General features: G+C 41.2%; 2 protein-coding genes across 2 annotated transcripts; both read left to right on the top strand.

Annotated features, from left to right (window-relative positions):
* Nucleotides 1–647: 647 nt before the first annotated feature.
* Nucleotides 648–11439, top strand: wasb (WASP actin nucleation promoting factor b). Its single transcript, XM_080732497.1, has 12 exons — nt 648–761; nt 2735–2875; nt 3233–3319; nt 6359–6455; nt 6719–6739; nt 6868–6915; nt 7217–7412; nt 7613–7655; nt 7971–8124; nt 8811–9199; nt 10122–10227; nt 10880–11439. Exons 1-12 carry the CDS (start codon nt 657–659, stop codon nt 10930–10932), a joined length of 1440 nt encoding a protein of 479 aa, XP_080588623.1. The 5' UTR covers nt 648–656; the 3' UTR covers nt 10933–11439.
* A 1027-nt stretch (nt 11440–12466) lies between these two features.
* On the top strand, nt 12467–20902 carry LOC308291316 (targeting protein for Xklp2-like). The gene is made up of 17 exons (XM_080733302.1): nt 12467–12548; nt 12809–12972; nt 14614–14730; nt 15259–15409; nt 15590–15646; nt 16160–16291; nt 16422–16531; nt 16626–16777; nt 16896–17064; nt 17325–17463; nt 17595–17808; nt 18025–18117; nt 18321–18500; nt 19277–19423; nt 19617–19728; nt 20060–20244; nt 20621–20902. The coding sequence occupies exons 2-17, from the start codon at nt 12864–12866 to the stop codon at nt 20729–20731; spliced, it is 2178 nt and encodes a 725-aa protein (XP_080589428.1). The 5' UTR covers nt 12467–12548; nt 12809–12863; the 3' UTR covers nt 20732–20902.
* Nucleotides 20903–21455: the final 553 nt, after the last annotated feature.

Here is a 21455-nt window from a genome sequence, read left to right as displayed (position 1 = left end):
AATAGGCATAAAATATATTGTATGTTGTGATGTCATGGGAACCACTCTAACAGAATCCCATTTATGCCCATATATGGAGATCTTAACCACATATCTAACAGGACTTCATATGGGAATGCCCATAATATGGAAGAAGACAGCCCATATCTGTGCGACTGGTTCAGACAGGGATCTCCATGTATGAGTAACTGGTCCGATATACATCACTGGCCAGATACTAGTAGTCTTAATTGTGACATCATGCTGTAATGTGACGGCATGATGTGCCGTCATGGTGCAGCGTCCCAATTAGGTGTTGTTTCCTTGTACTGTTACAGTACTGTTATAGTACTGTTTCAAGGGAATGTTTTGATATTTATTATTGATATGCTTTTTTTATTGGTCTGCTATGGAGGAACAGCATTTCATTTATTTAAATGAATGCAAGGGCATAAGAAATCTGCAATTCAATTGTGAATCTTGGCAGCACTTTAAAGTGAACATCCGTTCTATATGCACATGTCAGCCTTTGTGGTTCTGTTCACTTCCTGCTCCCTACCTAGTGTACCCTTACATCACACCGTAGAATAGGGAAGTCCCACACAACAGTCTTGCCGTGATCCTTTCTGAGCGTTAAACATTTGCCAGACCCATGAAGTGAACCTGGATTGGAGAAAATGAGCCGATCATCAAAGTCCAATTCTCAAGAGAACAACCTGAGCCTCCTGCTGAGCCCGCAGGAGAACCAGGCTCTGGTGGAGCTTCTGGGCCGGAGATGCTTGGTAAGTAAGTAGGCTAGTAGTCAGATTAGTTGGCTGACATGACTGGAACAATAGGTCTGATTCTCTCTGATTTCTAGCTAAGGTTTGGACTAATGGGAAATGCATAGAGAGCAAAGCTTTCAAAGACCTAGACTGATTATGTGATCAGCTGCAGTTCCATTCCAAACACAATGTAATATTTATTGGTCACCAGGTGATGTTTTATTGGGTCAGGCTCTGCATATAATTCATTGTCGATAATAACACATTGATCTTGATGCAATATCACATGGGGAAATATCTGGCTTTAAACATGTTCTGTTAAGCAATGTGGTCTCGTGAGTACACATAATCTATTAATAGCTTATAGTATTGGTATTGTTACAATATAACTTTACCATGCTTACTACTACTCAAAGTGATTCACAGTACAAAACAAGATCTGATAATGGCACAATATACTGTATATGAAGAAGTCAACTAAACAGATTAAATGAACAACAAAAATAGGCTCCTAAAACGTGATCTACCGTGACAGCAGATTTTGAATCAGCTAAAGTTTTAGTAGCCCAGACCATTTTTAGAGAGCTTAGGGGCCCACAATGAAAACCTTTAGAAACTATTGTTAGTTCTGAACCAGTGACTCATTTTGGAAAATAATGTTTTACAGTATTTCCTACTTGTGATGACTAAACGTAGATGCAAGTGTACTACTAACTTGCAGCATAAATGCCTTTAATTCTAAAAATCTAAAGGATATTCAAACATTTGGCCATAACAGAAATGTTCATATTTTGTACGCATATGTTGCTCAAAAAGCCAGATTGAATTTGCAAGAGTTGAACAAATAAAACATCAGCGTATCTACAGTAAAACAATCTTAGTAGAATATAGAAAAATTCAACGCTACAGGGAGACAATTGTTCAGCAGCCTTTTCATTATTAACACAGATCATGATTTCCTTATTGTTTTTAAATGGTCTGTACTCTGCAGGCCTATACTTAAAAATGAAACCGGAAACCTGGCAGGGTAACTTCCCTTGCAAACAGGGTGTAAAATCACATCCGCAGCTAAAATTGCATGTAGATTATGCTACCTCCTGTAGTTGCTCAGATATTGGTGGATGATGCTGATAGTTTTCAAGAGGGAATTAGAAAATTAAGTATACCTGTGTGTCCTCGTTAACTTAGTCAACAGGATAATGTGAAGTGTGTCAGGTGTTAGAGAGGTAATAAAGGCTGATTTATACTTTATCCCAGAGGGTTTTTACTTTTTAGCCAATTATTTTTACCCCTTTTTCGCCCCAATTTAGTCGTTATACCAATTGATTCCTCCCCACACATTTCTGTGTTGTCACTGTTGTTGTATCCTACTGACTCACCTGTCAGTGAGGAGCCCCCACCAGGAGGACGTAGAGCCTTCGTCCTACTCCTCCTGCCCAACACTCCCTGCTGACAGGTGCTGCCCCAGCCTGTAGGAATACATGCAATGACCAGCATTACCGTCCCTGTCCGGCTTCCCTCCCCCGAACACGGACCCACAACCTTCCGTGGTGGTGGGCAGGGACTTTTACCACTGCACCACCCGAATGCCTCACCTGTTTTATACTTAATTGTGTGTCTGTGTCGGGCACCAAAAATAGCAGATCTACAAGCTCACAATGTGTTGCACTGCCAAAGCAAGTGTCAAAATATAATAAAAACTGTTGGAAATGGGGAATATATATATATATATATATATATATATATATATATATATATATATATATATATATATACAGTTGCACAACCAAGTATAACTCAGGTAGGGTTGCTGGCAACAATCGTTATTTTGTTAGCTATTATTCTATCATACAATAATCGAATAATTGGATAATACATTTTTTATCAATCATTTTATTTTATTATTGATTATTTTGTATAATCGATTAAATCGATTAGTTCGATTAACTGTTGCACCCCCAAACTCAGGCTTAATTCTTTGTTTTGTGCAGAGCCTGGCTACAGCAGTGGTGCAGCTATGGATGGCCCTGCCTCACAGTCCAACACAGTGGAGTCTCCAACACACAGGGGTTGCATGCTTCATCAAGGACAACCCACAACGCTCCTACTTCATACGCGTCTTCAACATTAAGGTTCTGCTCTTGCTCTTTTGTATTAACAGTGATTTTCTCAAAATGTGGACTCACTGTCCTCACTGCAGAAACCTCTCCATATTTCAGAACAGTGTCGCGCCAAAGTAGTAAAGGCGATGTGAGTTTATAGATGTTGAAGTAAAAATAAGTAAGGTTTTGGACATACAAGGTTTCCACCAGAAGATATACAAAATACACTATAATATGCTATACATGGTGGACTTATTCCATGTGTATTCCTAAAACGTAATATTGTGAATTATTGTAGACATTTAATGAGCTGGGCTGTACACTAATAAGACTTTTGACAGGTGTGTGGTGTTATCTGTGTGAGTTCATACTGTCTTGTCTATCTAGGAAGGAAAACAAATATGGGAACAGGAGTTGTACAACCAAATGATATATCACAGTCCTCAAGACCACTTCCACACCTTCTCAGCTGATGTGAGTAAAATGAGTATAAAACAGCAAGTCCACTCAAGTCCTAACAATTTGGATATTATATCAGCTCTTATCTTATGATATGGTTCCTTAGCACTGAGTCACACATGTCCTGTTTTCACACCCATCCCTTACCTGCAGTCCTTAAAACCCAACAGAAACACTAATTGAATTCTTAACCCAGCCCGAACTGCTTAAATCTGACACAAAGTTTACCCAAATCAGTTGTTCGTCTGTTTATTGGCTCACAGCAGGTCACTTAAAAGCAATGAAACAAACGTTAAAACACTGAACTGACAACAGAAACAGCTGTTTGACAACAGACTTTACTCACGCAATGTTAACATTTATGTTTTACTGGATTATGATACCCTGTCATTGATGCAAACTTTCCACTGTCTATAAATATATTCCCAACTTCTGTATTACTGTGCTTTACACCAGTCACTCTGGGTCTGGGTAAACATCATGTTTAAACATTAACTATATTGTACAGCATTATGATAAACTGTCAGGAGATGAGGTTGTCCGTTTCTCAACATAATTTAAAGGGATAGTTCACCCCAAAATGACTTTTTCGGTTACTCAACCCATGAAGACTTGAATTCATATATTTTCCTTTTTTCTTTTTTTTCAAGTTTTTTTTTAGCTATAGTCTGTTTGTATAAATAGACTAGTGTCTCATGCAGCTTACAGTTTGCACAAACTATGATGTACTATACACAAACAAGTGTTGCCATTTAGACTCACTGCCCACCCATCACCTATAAATGTCCGACCGCCCTCGTGCCTGCAAATTACATTGAGACTTAATGACTTTCCAGCGTACATTCTTTTTACTGGCAGCAACAAAGAGAATAGCACCAACAGGAGGAAAAGGATTTCAATGTGATGGACTGGGTTCAGTTGCTTATATCCTACAGTATTTACAAGAAGGCTGTGCTAGATGGCGAAGCAAGGATGTGGGGAATGACAGATGATGGCTGCAGACCATGATAGAGTAATGGGTGATGACTCTCGGGGAGAGTGTGATTCAGTCCGAGTGTATGAAAGGGTGCGTTCGTAAATGCTCCCCGTTTGTGGTTAGGGTTAGGGGTTATGGTTAGGTTTAGGCATAGTTTTACTGGTTAGGGTTAGGCATAGTTTTACTGAGGTTAGGGTTCGGATTAGGGTTAGGTTTAGGCACTCACTACACTGAGCACACACCCGGTGCGCATTTCCGAACGCACCCTTTGATTGCGACCGTAGGTCGCACTTACTACAGAAAGCTGCTCGAGGTGTCCGTCCGTCCGTCCGTCCGTCCGTCACACACGTCACACGTCACACTTTTGCCCTGCTCATATCTCCGCAACCGTTGCCCCGATCCATGCCAGATTTTGCACACACACTCCTTACCTGCCAAACTACAACCTCCAAGGACCCCCGGAGCTCCAGGGACCCCCAGCTCCCTCGGGGACCCCCAAGTGTAAAAAATGAGCACATGTGCAAAAATTACCAAATGACCACCCCAACGGGGCTGCTCACGGGGCATTCCCGGGGACCACCCACTCCTGGTGCTCCAGAACGGATGCAAAAGTGGTGGCGCCCCCAGTGGAGGACCCCCTGCCACTGCAGCTCACATAAAATGCCGTAACTCGGGCTAGGAGCGACCGGGAGAGCCGGGGCCGGTACCTATTCGTCCGCCTTGGCGGCGCGGAGACCCCACCCCTCATTTCTCACATGGCCCTCTAGCGCCACCATGAGGCCGATTCAGATTTTGCCCTAAAATCACGAAAATCACTACACAGTATGTCTACACTCATGTCATCAACATGGATCAGGAAGATTTTGGAAAAACACATTTTTGCTCTATTTGTGGAGATAAGTGACCTACGGTCGCTTATCTCCCGATTAGGGAGTCTTACTTGTACACTCGGACTGAAACACCAGCAGAAAACACCATCCCATGACTCTCGCAAAAAAAGAAATCGAGATCCACAGTGGGTCTGGTCTTGATCGACTAACCAGATGCGCCAGCGGAGGTGATCAGTGGCCCTTTCAGTGACTATCACACGTTCTGATACAAAATGGGCCAAACAACTGTACCAACAGCTACACAACAGCTGTTGTGGTGCTGTTGTGATCACAACACTTGTGATCCAAGAATGCTGATCTTAACATAGTACATCTTTATTGCCCCTAGATTTTAAAATCAGTTCATCATAATTATATGTGAATGTTAGAAACTTGGCACCACCACCACCACAGAGATGTAACATCACACCTCTGCATGTTGATCAAATTGATGAGCAACTAAATGCTAACTTAAACATAACATGAAGTCCAAAATCCTTGTTAGTAGCAACTGAGTTAAGGTATTTACGATGTGGGGGTGTTGATAGAAGGACTTTTATCATTTGTATGTATACAAATGATGATTCATATGTTGGAAAGAAGAAGCCACTCAAAGGAAAATATTGGACTATAAGATATCAGACTTTGACCACCACTCCTCTGCTGTCTGCATCTATTGACACTTCCTGCTGTACTGATGAGGATCCTGGGACTTCACAATGGGAAAGGATGCTAAACCTGTGATGAACTCAAACATACAATGACTTGCTGCCTCAGTTGTTGATTCATCCAATCAACAACTATCAGCTTGTGACTGTCTCATCACCCAGTGCCTGCCTGCTACATTGACTTGTTGTTTCATTTAACTGTTGTCAAAGGATGTGAACTGATTAATCCAATCAACAGCCTCAGCTTTCGACTGTCCCATGACTGCTTGTTGAGTAATTTCCTGCTTGTAATTTTGAACTTGGAGGTGTGTCTTGAAGAGGAGTGACTTAATTTCAATAGCCTATATAAACCTGTGTCTTTCTGTATTCTGGAGAACTTACTTTGAATAAACCATGGAAGGAACACTTTTTACCCTCCTGATATCTGGCCTTGCGTCTTGTCCTTTTTAGATAATGTTTGTAATATAAAGGTTTAATTTTCATAGCTAAATCAACCTCCTTGATCGGAACACTGAATGAGATGATAATGCATCCTCTCTAGGAATGCCAGGTGGGCCTGAACTTTGCCAGTGAAATAGAAGCTGAAACATTCAGAGCCATAGTGATGGAAAAGAGCAGCCCCAGAGCCAATCATCAAGGTTAGTCATGTAGCTATACACACAATAAACACATAAAAACAGTTTAGCACAGTAGGTTGACCACATAACCTTGTCATTGCAAAGCCTTTAAATGTCAAACATTTATTTAATATTTTTGACAGAATCTTTCCAAAATATAAAACATAGATTATCTAAAAGCTAACAATGCATTGTGATGTGATCGTGAGCTTTTATTTACAACAAATGATATGTCTTGAAATGAAACAGTTTTGCTCATTCCAGTTCTGATTTCTCCTCTCCAGAAAATAAACCTCAGAGCAATGGTGAGCAAATGCCAAAATGAGAGTAACTTGTAAAAAATGGTGTACAGACATTGGTAGGTGGGACTGGGACATTTAAACATTGAATGAACAGAAATGGTAGATAGATTAGTTTGCTTTCTATTTTCCAGGCAATAGAGGTGTACCGGTAGGCCTGCCTCCTCCATTACCACCAAACAGTGAGTACTAAAACATAAACAAGGACTAAAGATGTGAATTTTATAAAATGTGCATCTTGTTATTTCATACTGGAAATATATGCTTCATTTCAAGATGATGTGCTTTTTCTTTCAAACTGGGCTAATGTACATCTGGAACCCTCCACGATTGCTCCATTTGTGTGTCATTCCACCGTATTATAATCTCAACCTTAACTGAACTTGTAAAGAGCATGTAAAAAGACTTGTGATTTCAACTCTAATGAGCTAATTAAGTGCAGCTCCTTGGCAACAAAATGACACAAGAAAATTTGCTCTCCAGACCCAGGAAATGGAATGCATTCTGGAGGTATGGTGGACATTCCAAACCCTGACATAATAGCCTCACGATACCGCTCCCCAGCTGTGCCAACCCCTGCCCCTGCCTCTTTGAACTTCTCTAAGGCCAAAGACAAGGGTAAGAAGAAAAAGGGGCCAAGGCTCACCAAGGCTGACATCGGAGCACCCAGCGATTTCAAGTTAGTATCACAGCTGACTTAGTAACACACCATCACATTAGTAGTGTTAATTTAACTTTGAGAGTGCACGAATGGAATGGTCCATTTGTACACTCTCTGAGTTACACTTACAGTAAGTATTATATGCTCCTTGTCCATTTGGGTTGTTTTGACAAATGCTAGTGTGTAGAACAATTAATTCCATTTACCTCCTCTTGCAGACATGTGACTCATGTTGGATGGGATCCTAACACTGGATTTGATGTAAGTTGATATTGTTAGAAGACATGGTTGAGAGATTTTACCTCATTCTATTATGATATATTTTGCCTTCAAGACCCAAAGAATATGTAGGCAAATGAAAAATGTATCCCATGCTATCTTCTCAATAATTCATGCTACTATGAAATGGTATCCAAAACATTGATGGACAACTGTAATGTATCTGTAATTGTTTCACTAGTTTTGTTCCTCCACACTTCATAAAGATTAACTTTTGTTAATTTAACTTTGAGAGTCTAAAAACTGACCTGTAATGGTTCAATACATTATCAGGATTTTACTGTTTCTCCATTGTAGACTGCTAATCTGGATCCAGCTCTGAAGAAGCTCTTCTTCTGTGCTGGAATCAGTGAAGACCAACTGACAGATGCAGAGACCTCTAAGTTCATCTACGACTTCATTGAACAGTCAGGAGGACTGGAGGCTATAAAGGAAGAAATGCAAAAACAAGGTTCAACTTCACACCCTTAATGCAAACATTTACAATGATAAATATTGTCAGTCTGGGCAGAAACCTCGTATCTCCAAGTTTAAAATGTGTAATTTCTTTCGCAAAGAAAAGCCCTGCTTCATCATACAAGACTGTTGCACAAAAGTAGTGAAAACAGCAGATCTACAAGCAGTTGTAGATCTACAAGCCGATCTACAACGCCTCGCGGTGCGAGGCGTTGTAGATCGGCTGTTTTCACTAGTTTAAATCATTTTTAAAATGATAAATACAAAACAAACGGTTTTGGACATACAAGGTTTCCACCCGACAACGACGATATACACAACTGCAGCACAACCCGCACCCCAGGGCCCAGTTGAATACTAAGTTTGACATACTATTTTCCAATGAAAACTTTCCTGACTGTGGATTTAGGCCCTGAGCTTTCTAAATCACTTACTCATTCTCCTATTCATCTGTTATTGGAAAGCCTGAGTGTGCAGTCCCTGGTTCAAGTATAGAATGCCATGCCCACTCCTGCCATGACAGGTTGGCATTCTGGTTAACTGGCTGGCTAGTGGAGACATAAGATAGTAGAAAGTTCTTGAATAACTGGTAATAACAACATAACAAACTGGGTAATCAACATATGAAGGACATTAAAGACATAATCCTGAGTTAACATTGCACCTATATTTCTCCTGCAGAAGGTGCACCCCGCACGACTCGAGGGAGTCCCGGTCCTCCGAGACCTCCACTTCCGTCTATCCCGGGACCCAGGGCGCCACCCTCCCGCGGGTCTCCCGGCCGCAGCCATCCTCCACCCCCGCCGCCACCAGGGAGTCGCGGTCCTCCACCGCCACCACCTCCTCCAGGAGCTCCCCACGCACCCAGGCCACCGGGCCACGGTGGCCCCCCTACGTCCCCAGTGTCTGGGAGTGGCGGGCCTCCCCCTCCTCCTCCTCCACCCCCACCACCACCACCATCAACATCGAAGCCAGCACTGGAAGTAGACAGTGGAGCCGCTCCTGCCCCTGCAGGGGTCAGCCGAGGGGCCTTGCTAGACCAGATCCGCTTGGGGACCAGGTTAAAGATTGTAAGCTGTTCCTGTTTTATTGACATTGGGTCAATTCCTGCATTTCATATACGCATGCTGTTATCGTTGCTGAATCAGTTCTGACAAAAGGCATCATATCTGAAACCTTATTCTGTTTAGTGTTGATTACACATCAGATACACCAGACCAGGCCATCACATAGGCCTACTCTAAGGACTGTAAAACCCTTGTGAGTGTTAATTTAAGGATGAGAGTACTGTATGTGTAGTTAAATTAAATATGGATGGGTACATATTTGCAATCTCAGAGTTAAATGCACACCTCAGATTTTACTTTGTAGGGGACATTTTGACTTGACCACATGTGAGAAGACAGCCGTATGACAATGAGTGCGTTTACTGTACATGTTCTAATCTGTGGGGTTTAAGTTCTTAATTTGGCATTCAGGATTTGAATTCTTATAGTCCTCTGATATTTACTGCAAATACATTGCAATTTTTCAATGCTTATACCTAGTTATACTTTTGTGACAGATTTCCTACTGGCCAGGCAGAAGGGTTTTTTCCTCCTTTGAGAGTGAGCTCTCAAGCCACAGAATGGGCTTGAGAGCTCACTATATGGGTTGATGCAAAATATAAACATCTGTGTCAGTGTCAACCTAGAATTTCTGATCAATGTAAATGCAAAAGAATGACAGTGACATCAAGAGGCTGTTTGGGCTCAGAGCAAAAGGGAGAAAGGGAGCAAGTAGTGCTTGATTTTGTGGCCCCACAACCCCAGCCCTGAAACAAAGTAGACAGCAAAAATACATAGTGGTCATTTGACTCTGATATTGTAAAACCTGAGCCATCAAGTTCTAAAATTCAATTTATGTATGTGTGTGTGTGTGTGTGTGTGTGTGTGTGTGTGTGTGTGTGTGTGTGTGTGTGTGTGTGTGTGTGCGTCCGCGCGCGTGCCCCAGGTCCCTGAGAATGCAGACGCTACACCACAGACCGAGTCCAGTGAGGGGATTGTGAACGCTCTTATGCTGGTGATGCAGAAGAGGAGTAAAGTCATTCACTCCTCTGGTAAGAGTTGAAGGAGCACTTCACCCATTTTCTTTTTAAGATTTGTTTTTGGGCTTTTATTGATAGTAGACTGTCAGGAAATGAGGGGAGAGATTTTTGACCTATGGGAGTGACACACAGCAAAGGTCATCCTGATCAGGAATCGAACCGGCAAGGCATCCATGCCTATGTGGTATGCACCTGAACCAGTAGGCCAGCGGGCACCCCTATTCACTCATTTTCAACATTATCTTCATATTGGTCCTTGCTAATACTTATGATTAACTGATAGATATTACTAATTGATGATGGGGATTCCACGCCAAAAGGAAATACAGCCTTAATCTTGCTGGAAAGTTAGTAGGCCTATGCTGAAATGTAAGCATTGTTCTTGCATTAGTAAAAAATAAAGTTTGAAATCTTGTTTGAAATAACCAAACCTGCCTACCGATGATGTCATTGCTAGGCAGGATTCTGAGAACTGTCCACATAATATGGTGCCATTTTAAAATCAGCATTTTTGAGGACTTTAATTATTTTAAATTTAATGTAAACAGGTTTTTTTTGGTTGCATTTGGACACTGAGTTACAAATGGATAAATTAACATTGATTTTTTACTGTGTAGCACAGAGCTTCCAATGGAGTATTATTTCTCAATCTCCTTTTCTTTAGGTGACGAAGAAGAGGATGCAGTTGATGAGGAAGATGACGATGAGTGGGACTGAATTGAATTCTTATTAACTATTTACCATGGCAACAATGACAGGATGCAGACTGTTTTGTAAAAAGATGCATACAGTTTACATGTGTGGGAGTAGGGACAATATAAGCTTGGAAAGTAGAGCAATTTAATGTAAGTGTTTTCAATAACATCCTCTCACAGTGCTAACAGATTTAAATAGCATGATATGTAGACTGATGCTAGGTCATTATTGACCTGGAATCCTATAGTGTGTATAGTTTCAGTGTACAGATTATAGATGTTTTGTTGTTGTTTATTAGACTGATGATAGGTTCCTGTTTTACATACAGTATAATCCTACTATTTCTATGCATTTGATGTATTATATTGTGTTGTCCTTGCTTTATTGTAAATTGCTCTAGAGAGTCCACTAAATGCCTACATTGCAAATTGTAAATTAGCAGGTGAAATGGGAATAAAGACTGTGGAACTAGATTCAACCAATAAAAACGTTTGCTGACCTGAGTCTGGGGGGCTCAAGTATAGACCATATCTTGATGGCAATTAATTCATTTTCCACCCACACCACCCTAGTTGCCTATGTACAGTTTTCAATTCAAATTTCAATCATGGCCACCAGGTGAATATGGTCAATTGGTGAGTATGAATTGTGTTTTTATTGCAGTGGTTCTCGAAGTGGGGTTCAGGGACCCATATTTCCCAGAGGAACATGAAAGTTGGGATCCAAATGGACCATTACAGGACTGTAACTCAGAGTATCAGAGTTATGGGGCCTGTGGCCTAATGCAAAGCAAACCAATCTGGGGGCCCTTAAAATTTAAAACTAGTAGGTCTAACTAGTAATCATGCAGCGCCCTCTGGTGGACTTCCTCATCCCATAAGACTAGACAACAACATTGTTATCAGGGGTGTGCCTGGAAAGGAATGTCATTTGAAAACGTCATTTCATATTCTGTGCTGAATGGCCCTGAGTACAGTAGTAACATTGACAATAAAGCTTTAATTTCAAAGGTTGCACGTCATAATACTGTTTTGTGTGTGTGTGTGTGTGTGTGTGTGTGTGTGTGTGTGTGTGTGTGTGTGTGTGTGTGTGTGTGTGTGTGTGTGTGTGTGTGTGTGTGTGTGTGTTGTTCATTTGTTACAAAAAATATATATATGTTATGGGACGAATGAAAACATTTTGGCAAAAAAAATTATATATATATATATATATATATATATATATATATTGTATTAATCATACATATTGGTGCATAGTGTTTATAGCTAAGTGTTGTATTATTTGTTTTTCTATTATGTTATAATAGTTGTAAAAATAATAATAAACTATATTATTTTTTTTAAACCGCGCGCCGAAAATGGCAGATCTACAAGCTCACAACGCGTCGCGGGTGCGACGTGATATGAGCTTGTAGATCTTCTCTTGTCGGAGGCGTGAGTCGGGTATCACGTGACTCACATGAACCAGTGAATGAACGAGCAGGTCAGCCATTGGCTGGTTCAAACATAAAGGACCAAATTTGAACGCAGTAACGTTAGGATTATCCTGCCAGCAAGCAGCTCCTACAGCACAGCAGCTAGTCTACTACTTATCCCGACCTGTACTGAGAAACAACCCGTCTAAAACAGATTTAAACGGTAAGATAATTTCAGTAACTGCGTTACTTTTTGATTGATTCGTCATTAATGAATGATAAAGCGACTTTTGTTCGTGTGTAGCGAGGTAACTTTGTGGAGTTTGAATCGATAACAAACGTTGGCCGCTTGTCGTGGAGGCTTTTTCAACAACATGCATGGCCGCCTAACGGCTGTGGTGTTATTGTAAGAATTAAGAAGACGCGTAAAACACAAGTTCTCACATTCAGTCTAACCCACGACCGTTTTGATCTCACATTTAGGTGGTTGTGAGGTTGGGTTTTCTGCTCTGCACGGTCTGGTTCATCGAACAACATCATGGAGAGCGAGGAACAACAGGGATGTTATGAGTTCGACGCTCCGTCTCATGTCATAGAATTCAACCACCTTGACATGGACGAGCAGGACGGCGCGGACCAATGGTTTGGTAAGTTATTAAACTAATATAGTGGTGAAACTGTAGCCTACTTAGGAGTTCGAGATTTGTACTAGAGTATTTCAAAATTCAAATACTTTTACTTCTACTCCACTACATCTCGGATCCAAATATTGTACTTTTACTCCACTACATTTATTTATACATTTAAGTCACTAGTTGTAGATTGATTCTATGCAACGCATTGTGAGCTTGTAGCTCTGCTATTTTCAAAAGATTTCCCTACATTTGAGAACTTAAAAGGTGACATACTTTTGAGTACTGAGTACTTTTACTTTTGGTACTTTTAAGTACATTTTGATGCCAGTACTCGTACTTTACTCAACATTTTTAATTCTCACTTACTTGTAATAGTATTTCTACATTGCAGCATTGATACTTTAACTTGAGTAAAAGAAAATGTACTTTTTTCCCCACCAAGCTAAACAATGAGTCTCGCAACGCCCGTTATTGGCTTGTTGTAGATCGGTTATTTTTGTAAATAACTTCAATATAGCTTGATATGCTACTTAACCAACTAAACGTGTTTTTATGTTTTACCTTCGATTGATCAACCTTCGGAAATACGACGTTGTTTACTACAGGAGTTTGTGACCGCCGCCATTTTGTTGCTGCTGCCTGCCCAGTAGCCATCTATCAGCTGGGATCAGCTGGCCCAGTCTTCTCGCTAACTGGCACCAACTGCTGATAATTTTGTTGTTAAAATCACAATGATGGATGTACTCGCATGTTTTACTTAACGTTTAAGTAAAGTTGTCAGTACTGCAGTGCAAAGTAGAAGTCCCGTATTAAGAATGTACTTGAGTAAAAGTACAAAAGTATTGGTATCAAAATGTACCTACAAGTAAAAGTAATCATTATGCAGAATGTCCCAGTTCACAGGTTTTCAAATGTATAATTTATATAAAATATTATGAAAATGGCATATCTACAAGCGCAATGCATTGTGAGCTTGTAGCTCAACTATTTTCAAATGGCCGAAATATCTAGGGCTGAATAGGTTAATGTATGTTGTGTTAATAATCGAAATCTGCAAAGTAACTAAAGCTGTCAAAAAATTTAGTAAAAGTACATTATTTGCCTCTGAGATGTAGTGGAGTAAAAAAAGTATTGAAACTTGGAAATGATAGATACAAAAAATCTTCAGTTGTACTCAAGTACAGTACTTGAGTAAATCTAAGTATAATACAAGTTTAAGTTTGAATGTTTTTTCTAGCTCAAAGAATGTGGTGAAAAACTGGCAGAATAAAGAATGAATATAAATTTGGGGTCAACTGAGTGCTCACTAAAGCCAGCCCACAATTTTACTGGGGGACTCCCTGATATGACCTCAATGACCCCTGGGGGGGTCCCTGGGTCCCACTTGAGCGCCACTGCGTCATAGTTTTACACCATGATTGCTTACATCATTTAAGCAACACATATGTGCAGCAAATCAAATGATTTAGTTGTTAATATCCAAACATTGGCTAGTGGCACATCTATTCTAAACACACCATTCATTCTCTTACTAGCCCACCTTTTTTTTTTTTTTTTTTTTTTTTATCTGCTTTATTTTAAGACTAACCAAATATGGTTTCATGTCACTTTTTTTAAAAATCTGTAATTGACTAATTTCATCATTATCAACAGATGAACAGGCTAGTAATCTGGCCACAACTCCTAACAGAAGCTATCACTTTGGAACTGACAAGTCGGACCTGCCGCATGCAGTTGTGGCTCCTCAAGTCAAGGAACCATGTGACTCTGGTTAGTATTATATTAATCCGTATTCAGCGATCTAGTTCTCTCAACCAGTGTTTCTCAAAAGAGGGTACGTGTACAGCAGGGGGTACGCACGGAAGAAAATGGGAATACCGGTATGTATTTTACTGTAATGATAAACATTAACAGAGTTTGTGTTAACCTGCTCATCTGTACATTTCTAAACCAAATTACACCATTACACAGACTAGTAGTAACAGTTATTGATTAGAAAGCAATGTTTATTTGCCATTATGCTGTTTTATTTTGCTGTGGAAGGGGGTACTTGGCTATCAGAAATCCAGCCAAAAAAGATTGAGAACCACTGCTCTGAAAGACTACAGGCCTTTTTTTCTTAGATGGTGTAGTCTTATATGGCCCTAAAGGTTTTCAGCTAACGGGGTGCACTAGTACCACAATTGGGTACTCTTAAGGAAGATATATTTGCATGAGTCCCCATTTTCTGCTCTTTCATACACATCTGTAATGCCTCTGTAATTTAAAGCTCTATTTTTCTTTCTTTCTTTTTTTTAGCACCCAGCGGGACCAGTTCACCACCTCGCAACATAGTCACATCCTGGGGGAACCAAGCACCCGCTCGTCTGGCTGCTGGTAACCATGCTCCCAGTCGCATGGCTGTCCAGCAACAGAACACCTCCGCTCAACCCCCTGTCCAAGCACGCAGGTATGTCTTGTGATAATTAATGTTCACACAAGGGTATACATTCTCTTTAGTTGATGCTGTTGGTTTAATCTGCTACTATTCTGGGGTATCAACTTGTATATTGAACTGCACAACAGACTACATTTAAATGCTAAGCAAGGAATAGTCTTGGTGATTATTCCATTTCTGATTTCTCTGAAGGGTTTCAAAGCGTAAGCTGGACGAGACAAAAGTGGTTCCAGACAAGAAACAAAGAAGGTGAGACCTGGCTCTTAATTCTCTGAAGGCAGTGAGGATGTAACATTTCACAAAGTGATAATTTCATTGACATTCCAGGGTGGAGGCTACAGTCACTGTGCGTCCATTACGGACACGTATAAGGTTAATCTGGAACATATACCCTCAGCACGGGTGTCTTTGCTCACATTTGGTCAAATTTCTTAATGACTAATTACTCAACTATTGAGTGTCATGGCTAAGCACTTGATACGGCAGCACAATTCCACATCTGGTTTTCTGTAATATTGCGTGATGGGAAGACTTGTAATGCAACGTATTACAATATGCCACCGGTGGGTTGCATGCTTGCATGCAAACACATTTAGATGTTTTTGGTAATGATAAGCTGTGCTATCTTTTTTTTTTTTTTTTTTTCCCCATGGCACAGATGGAAACATAATGAAAGTTCACTATTGATATTTTGTGTGTGGTGCTGGAAAACCCAACCCTGGGCAACTGGGTGCTTAATGGTTTTATTTTTAAATCTACTAGCCAGCCAGCCAGGAGGTCCGGTCCCACTCCTCGTAGAGGCAAACGTCCAGTCAGACGATCAAGTACTAGCAAGAGTAGCCAGCAGAAATCTGGGGCTGCCCAGAGGATGCAGGCAGCACAACAAAGTGTACAGTGAGTAAACCCTTTATGACAACATGATGCTGGAAATTGTACATGTAACAATGACTAAGTGGATGTATGACTTGTAAAAATGTGAGTGATCAAAAACTAAAACTAACTAAAAATATATTCTTCCACTTAGACCAAATAGCTCTGAGGCGCAGGAGCTGGAGCACATTAAACGGCTACAGATGGAAGTGGCTGAGCATCGGAAGAAAAATGAGGCTTGCTACAAGGCAGCGTTGAGTGGCAGTGAGTGACTGTTTAGGAATTAAATTATGTAAAAAGATTCAAGGTTGTGACCATATAAGCATTTTCTTTGCTGACCCTAATTTACTGATTTCAGGTCACCTGCCAAAAAGGATGGCCCTGGCCACCACTGTACCCAAAGAATTTCACTTCACTACTGACAGCAGGGTTAAAGCAGGCAACCCATTGAATGAATCTCAAAAGACAGCTGATTTTGTTTCACAGCTCCGCAAACACCCATCATCTCCGGTGAGTGACTTCTTGCCCCGTTTGTCAGCATCTAGCAGTAACCAGTGAGTCTAAGCCTTGCTGCATGTGAATACAATGCCCTGATGTTGGTTGTCACAGAAGTCCTTTCTAATTTCAGGCAAAGTCCTCTAAAGGTACCACTGTGCCCAAGCCATTCAACCTTTCACAAGGCAAGAAGAAGGGAGAGGAGCCTGCTCCGTATGTCTCCATTGCTCAGCAAATTGAGCAGTTCCACACACGTACTCCTGATCGCTACCATCTGCGGAGTCGTCAGAGAGCTGAAAGAGGTAAGCATGCATTGGGCATTCTATCATAAGCTTGTAGGCCGTTATCCTGCATCAGAACTAAGGTAGATGTGCATAGTTCATCTGCAACCTGTACTCTTCCAATGTAACACATTTCACAGTATCTGCACCATCATGATATCCTAGCATAGTAAACCTAATAGCCAGTAGCCACTGTAAAATAGAGTTGTGTATGGTGGGGCCTTTAACCATGTTGCCAGACCTATTCCAACTAATTGTTGGCTTCTGCGCTGTTCATGAAGGGCCATCTCCAATGAAGGCAGAACACCCAAAGATGACTCAGCCCCGCACCCCAAATCTGATGGCCCGTCGGCGGAACCGCCCCACAACGGTCAAGAGCAGCGCTGAGCTGGAGGCAGAGGAGCTTGAGAAACTCAATCAGTAGGTTTACATTACACAAAAGTTTGGTTACTTTGGGTCAATGTGTCATGATGGGAGCTCTGCTGACCCTGAGAGTTTTGGGCTACAGGTAGTTGCACTCCTAGTACTAAAACACCCCTTGTCTCTTCAAGGTTTAAGTTCAAGCCTCTTGAGCTGAACAGAAAGATTCTAGAGGGTGCTCTGAACCCCAAGAAGCCAGCTGTGAAAGCGCCTACAAAACCAGAGGGCTTCGATTTGCAGATAGAGAAGAGGATCCATGAGAGGCAATCCACCAAGGAGGCTGAGGAGGAGCATCATGTCTTCCATGCCCAGCCTGTACCCTCAAAGATCCTGGAGGAGGTGGTGGTAAGTAGGGAGTCTGCAGAAAACTGCATATGCGTTTCAACATTCAATGACCTAAAATGTATTTGTCTAGTTTAAAGCAGTGATTCTCAGAGTTGTAGCCAAGGGACCCTTTGGGTTTGGCATAAAGACAAAACGCTAGACAACTAATGGCCTTTTGACTTGTCCCATTACGGGGTGGCAAACAAAGCTTTTATTGATTGCCATGTTCATCAACAGGGAGTGCCCCTGAAAAAGGTTCTGTGCCCTACTATCCCAGAATCTCCTGCCTTTGCCCTCAAGAAAAGGGTGCGACTGGAGCGCAAGGTGGAGGTAAGGCACCTCTACTTCTACAGTCTTATGCACATATTGTATTTAAGCTTCTTGTAAGGTCAAGTCTCCCTTACCACTACATTTTATATTGGTTTATAAAATAATCCTAAATAATATGTATATAACACTAGTAAAACCTAGCACACCCCTGATGGGAATCTGACATTTAATGAGGTTGTATTTGGTCCCCCCACCCCCTTCAGGTGAAAGCTCCATCCCCTGTCAAGGCCATGCCAATGCCTCACTTCGGTGTGGTCTTCAAACCTCGTCACCCAGACAGAGACAGGAGTGAGGTCGAAGTTTGTCCTTTTTCCTTTGAGGAGCGGGAGAAGGAGAGGAGGGCTCTGAAGGAAAAGAGACTGGAAGATCAGAGAAATGAAGAGGTAGGGAGAACATGCCTGTTAAAGCAGAACTTTCTGGAAACCATTACTCTGTGAGAATAAACAGGCAACCTATTGCCTTGTGTTGAGGCTCAAGTTAAGTTATGAACTTACGACAGTAAAATGTGTTTTACACAGGCTGACAGTGCTGTTACACAAACATGTTCCATGCAACATTGTGAGCTTGGAGATCTGTTGTCACTTGATATATTTTGTAGCTTGTACTTTGCATAAAAGCATGTACTCCAGTACAACATTGACAGCAACATTTAAGTAATTGACCAGGAATATCTACACTTTCTCAAATACTGAGTTTGCGTACTGTCCAGTGTCCCCCACGGCTATTATCAATAGAACATTAAAGAACGACTTCACCACGTGGTCGTAATTGGTCCTCACTAATGTTCATGATAAAAAAAGGCTAAAATGTATTCTTTGTTTCTACTGTCTGTTTCTACTGGGCTGTGGGAAGTTCAGAAACCCATCTGCCAGTGACATTGATAGGGAATCCAAGTTAATAGAAACGGCAGGTTTTCTATTCCTGAAGTTATAATGGAAGCCATTCTTGTGATAATAAAACATCTAAATATTTTTGTGTTTAACTAAAATCTGCCTAACGATGATTTCACTGGCAGATAGGGTTTTGAACTGCCCTCAGCCCTCCTATTGGACACAGACTTTCTCCTTAATGTCAGACTGGTGATTGTTGGCAGGGGAAAGAATGTTCTTAAGCTGTGACCTCAACTTGATGTGGTTTCTCTGTCCTTTAAAACTCTCAGGTGCAGCAGTTCAAGGCCCAACCCCTGCCAGATTTCCATGAGGTGCACCTTCCCAAAAAGAAGGTGCTTGAGCCTACCAAACCAGAGCCTTTCAAGCTGCAGATCGACGAACGAGGAATGGCCAAGAACGAACGTTGGGAGCAGATGGTGTGTTATCAACTTTTTATTGTAATGTGGAACAAGATTCGATGATGCATTGCTCTAGTTATTACTAGTATAATAGTTGGGTGAATATGAAAGTCATAATTCTTAACACAATAAAGCCCCCCCTTTTTCTTTTTACTATGACACGTTCAATATGGTATTGCTAGGGTGGTTAACCATTGTGCTACTCCTGTAGGTGAAGGAGGAGCAGAAACGGCAGGCAGAAGCAACCATCTTCAAAGCACAGCCTAGCACAGTTGTTCACAAAGAACCCTTCCAGCCCAAGAAGGAAGATCACTCTATTCTTGGTGAGTAGAACTTCATTACAGGGAATTAAAGGTGTTTAATCTCCTAAAACAGCAAGACACAATCCTGAACTTGTCCTCCTTATATCAGACCTTTTCTTAAAGGGGTTGTAAGTGATCTTTAGTTGTTAAATGGCTGTATTCTGATGGTGGTCTCCAGCAGATTGGGGAAATGTGTTTGTAATGGCAGAAATGCTGAATGGCCTCAAACATAATATTCAGTAATGACTACCTAGTAATTGAAGCAGAATCTAAATACTAAGCTGTCCTGGGCCTTTATCACGCACTTAACTGTTAATTTGTCTTCTCTTTATTATCAATCTGTGGCTACTAGGCTTGAACACTTCCACAGTTCCAGAGGTCTTTGAGCTTGCCACAGAGCGTCGCGCCCGGGAGAGGCAGGAGTTTGAGAGGGTGCTGAGCGAGAAGGAGACCCTCAGGGCCTGCATGGACGAGAGGCAGCGCCAAGAGCAAGAAGAGCGAGAGAAGGACGAAGTTGTGAAGATGCGTCAGGATCAGGTGATTACATGCTTTCAGACTTTAATCATTGCTGTCAGATGGGAACCTTGATGACCTGATGAAGATCTGAATAGATCGAAACGTTGTCCAAATAAAGAAAGTCTTTTTGTACCTTATCTGGTGTGCGGGCTCCATCCATTTTTCATAGTATTTTTTAGCCCAGCACCCACCAGTCGATGTGCGTTGTCTATTTTCTTTTTCAACCTTGTATGTCCAACCATATTTTTCAGGAATTGGGGGGGGGGGGGGGGGGTAAATAGTCATAAGCTTGTAACACTTTGTTGGGTATTATAAATATTGACCAATGCAGACATACTTTGCATTGGTTGAATATTTTTTAGACAATCCAGAAACTTAACTTGACTTTTCTCCTCAGGTCCATAAAGCTTGCCCAGTCAGACACTACAAACCAGTGCTGCTGAAGAAGTCGGACCTTGCTGTCACCGTGCCACAGTCTCCAAATTTTTCGGACCGTTTCCGTTTATGAGCTCTGGTTTGAATTTGCATTTTATTTGTTGGATATGTTTTAATATGTTTTATACTTATTTTTTTATTTTATTTTTGGTGGGGTTGTATGGGGTGGATGATTATTTTATAAGGCTCTGCCTCCTTGTGTCACAAAGACTAAACACAATATCTCTGGAAAGGCATATCTGGAGACAATTGTAAAGGCATATCCTGGAGACGACTGTATTGTCAACAATATGTCAACCTATCGCCCACCCCTAGGGTTGCAGGTGTAAAGTCTTAACATGAATGTTCGTTCTTGAATATTTTTGCGTATTAAACTTCATTTACTAACATTTCTGAATCATTTTCTTGTGTCAAGTTACAATTTTCTTTGCATGTACTGCATAGGCGAGAGGTCAATTATGCTCTAGAATAGCTCAAGGTAGGACAACCTTAGGTGCAGGTGCCAACATTGGCACGGGAGGGTAATTTTTGGCATACAAGTGAGGATTTTCTTTAAGCAATGTAGTCTAAATTTAGTCCCATCTGTATTCACCTGTTTCCACAAGACATTACTGTAGCATTATCTGCGGAACACTTCTGGTTAACAGCAGACATACAAGCTCTCGTCACAGATGCAACCGTTGTGAGCTTGTAGATCACTCGGCTGCTATGCCGCTCGCCTTCTGCGCAAGGCACGATGGGATGTTGGAAAGTTGTGGATAGGCTACATTCTACACAATATTTTCATTCAAACTGAT

The sequence above is a fragment of the Nannobrachium achirus genome (genome assembly GCF_963921795.1).
Source record: "Nannobrachium achirus genome assembly, chromosome: 9".
Lineage (NCBI taxonomy): Eukaryota > Metazoa > Chordata > Actinopteri > Myctophiformes > Myctophidae > Nannobrachium > Nannobrachium achirus.
Note: the sequence above shows the minus strand (reverse complement) of the source record. Positions and strands in the feature narration are given on the sequence as shown.

What these genes read in the sequence shown, in the direction of transcription:
- wasb (XM_080732497.1), top strand. Translation starts at nt 657, where the DNA reads ATGAGCCGATCATCAAAGTCCAATTCTCAAGAGAACAACCTGAGCCTC. An exon ending in TACGCGTCTTCAACATTAAG is followed by an intron (nt 2,876 to 3,232) that starts GTTCTGCTCTTG and finishes TTGTCTATCTAG; the next exon opens with GAAGGAAAACAAATATGGGA. An exon ending in GGAAGAAATGCAAAAACAAG is followed by an intron (nt 8,125 to 8,810) that starts GTTCAACTTCAC and finishes TTTCTCCTGCAG; the next exon opens with AAGGTGCACCCCGCACGACT.
- LOC308291316 (XM_080733302.1), top strand. Translation starts at nt 12,864, where the DNA reads ATGGAGAGCGAGGAACAACAGGGATGTTATGAGTTCGACGCTCCGTCT. An exon ending in GCAGCACAACAAAGTGTACA is followed by an intron (nt 16,292 to 16,421) that starts GTGAGTAAACCC and finishes TCTTCCACTTAG; the next exon opens with ACCAAATAGCTCTGAGGCGC. An exon ending in TCGTCAGAGAGCTGAAAGAG is followed by an intron (nt 17,065 to 17,324) that starts GTAAGCATGCAT and finishes CTGTTCATGAAG; the next exon opens with GGCCATCTCCAATGAAGGCA.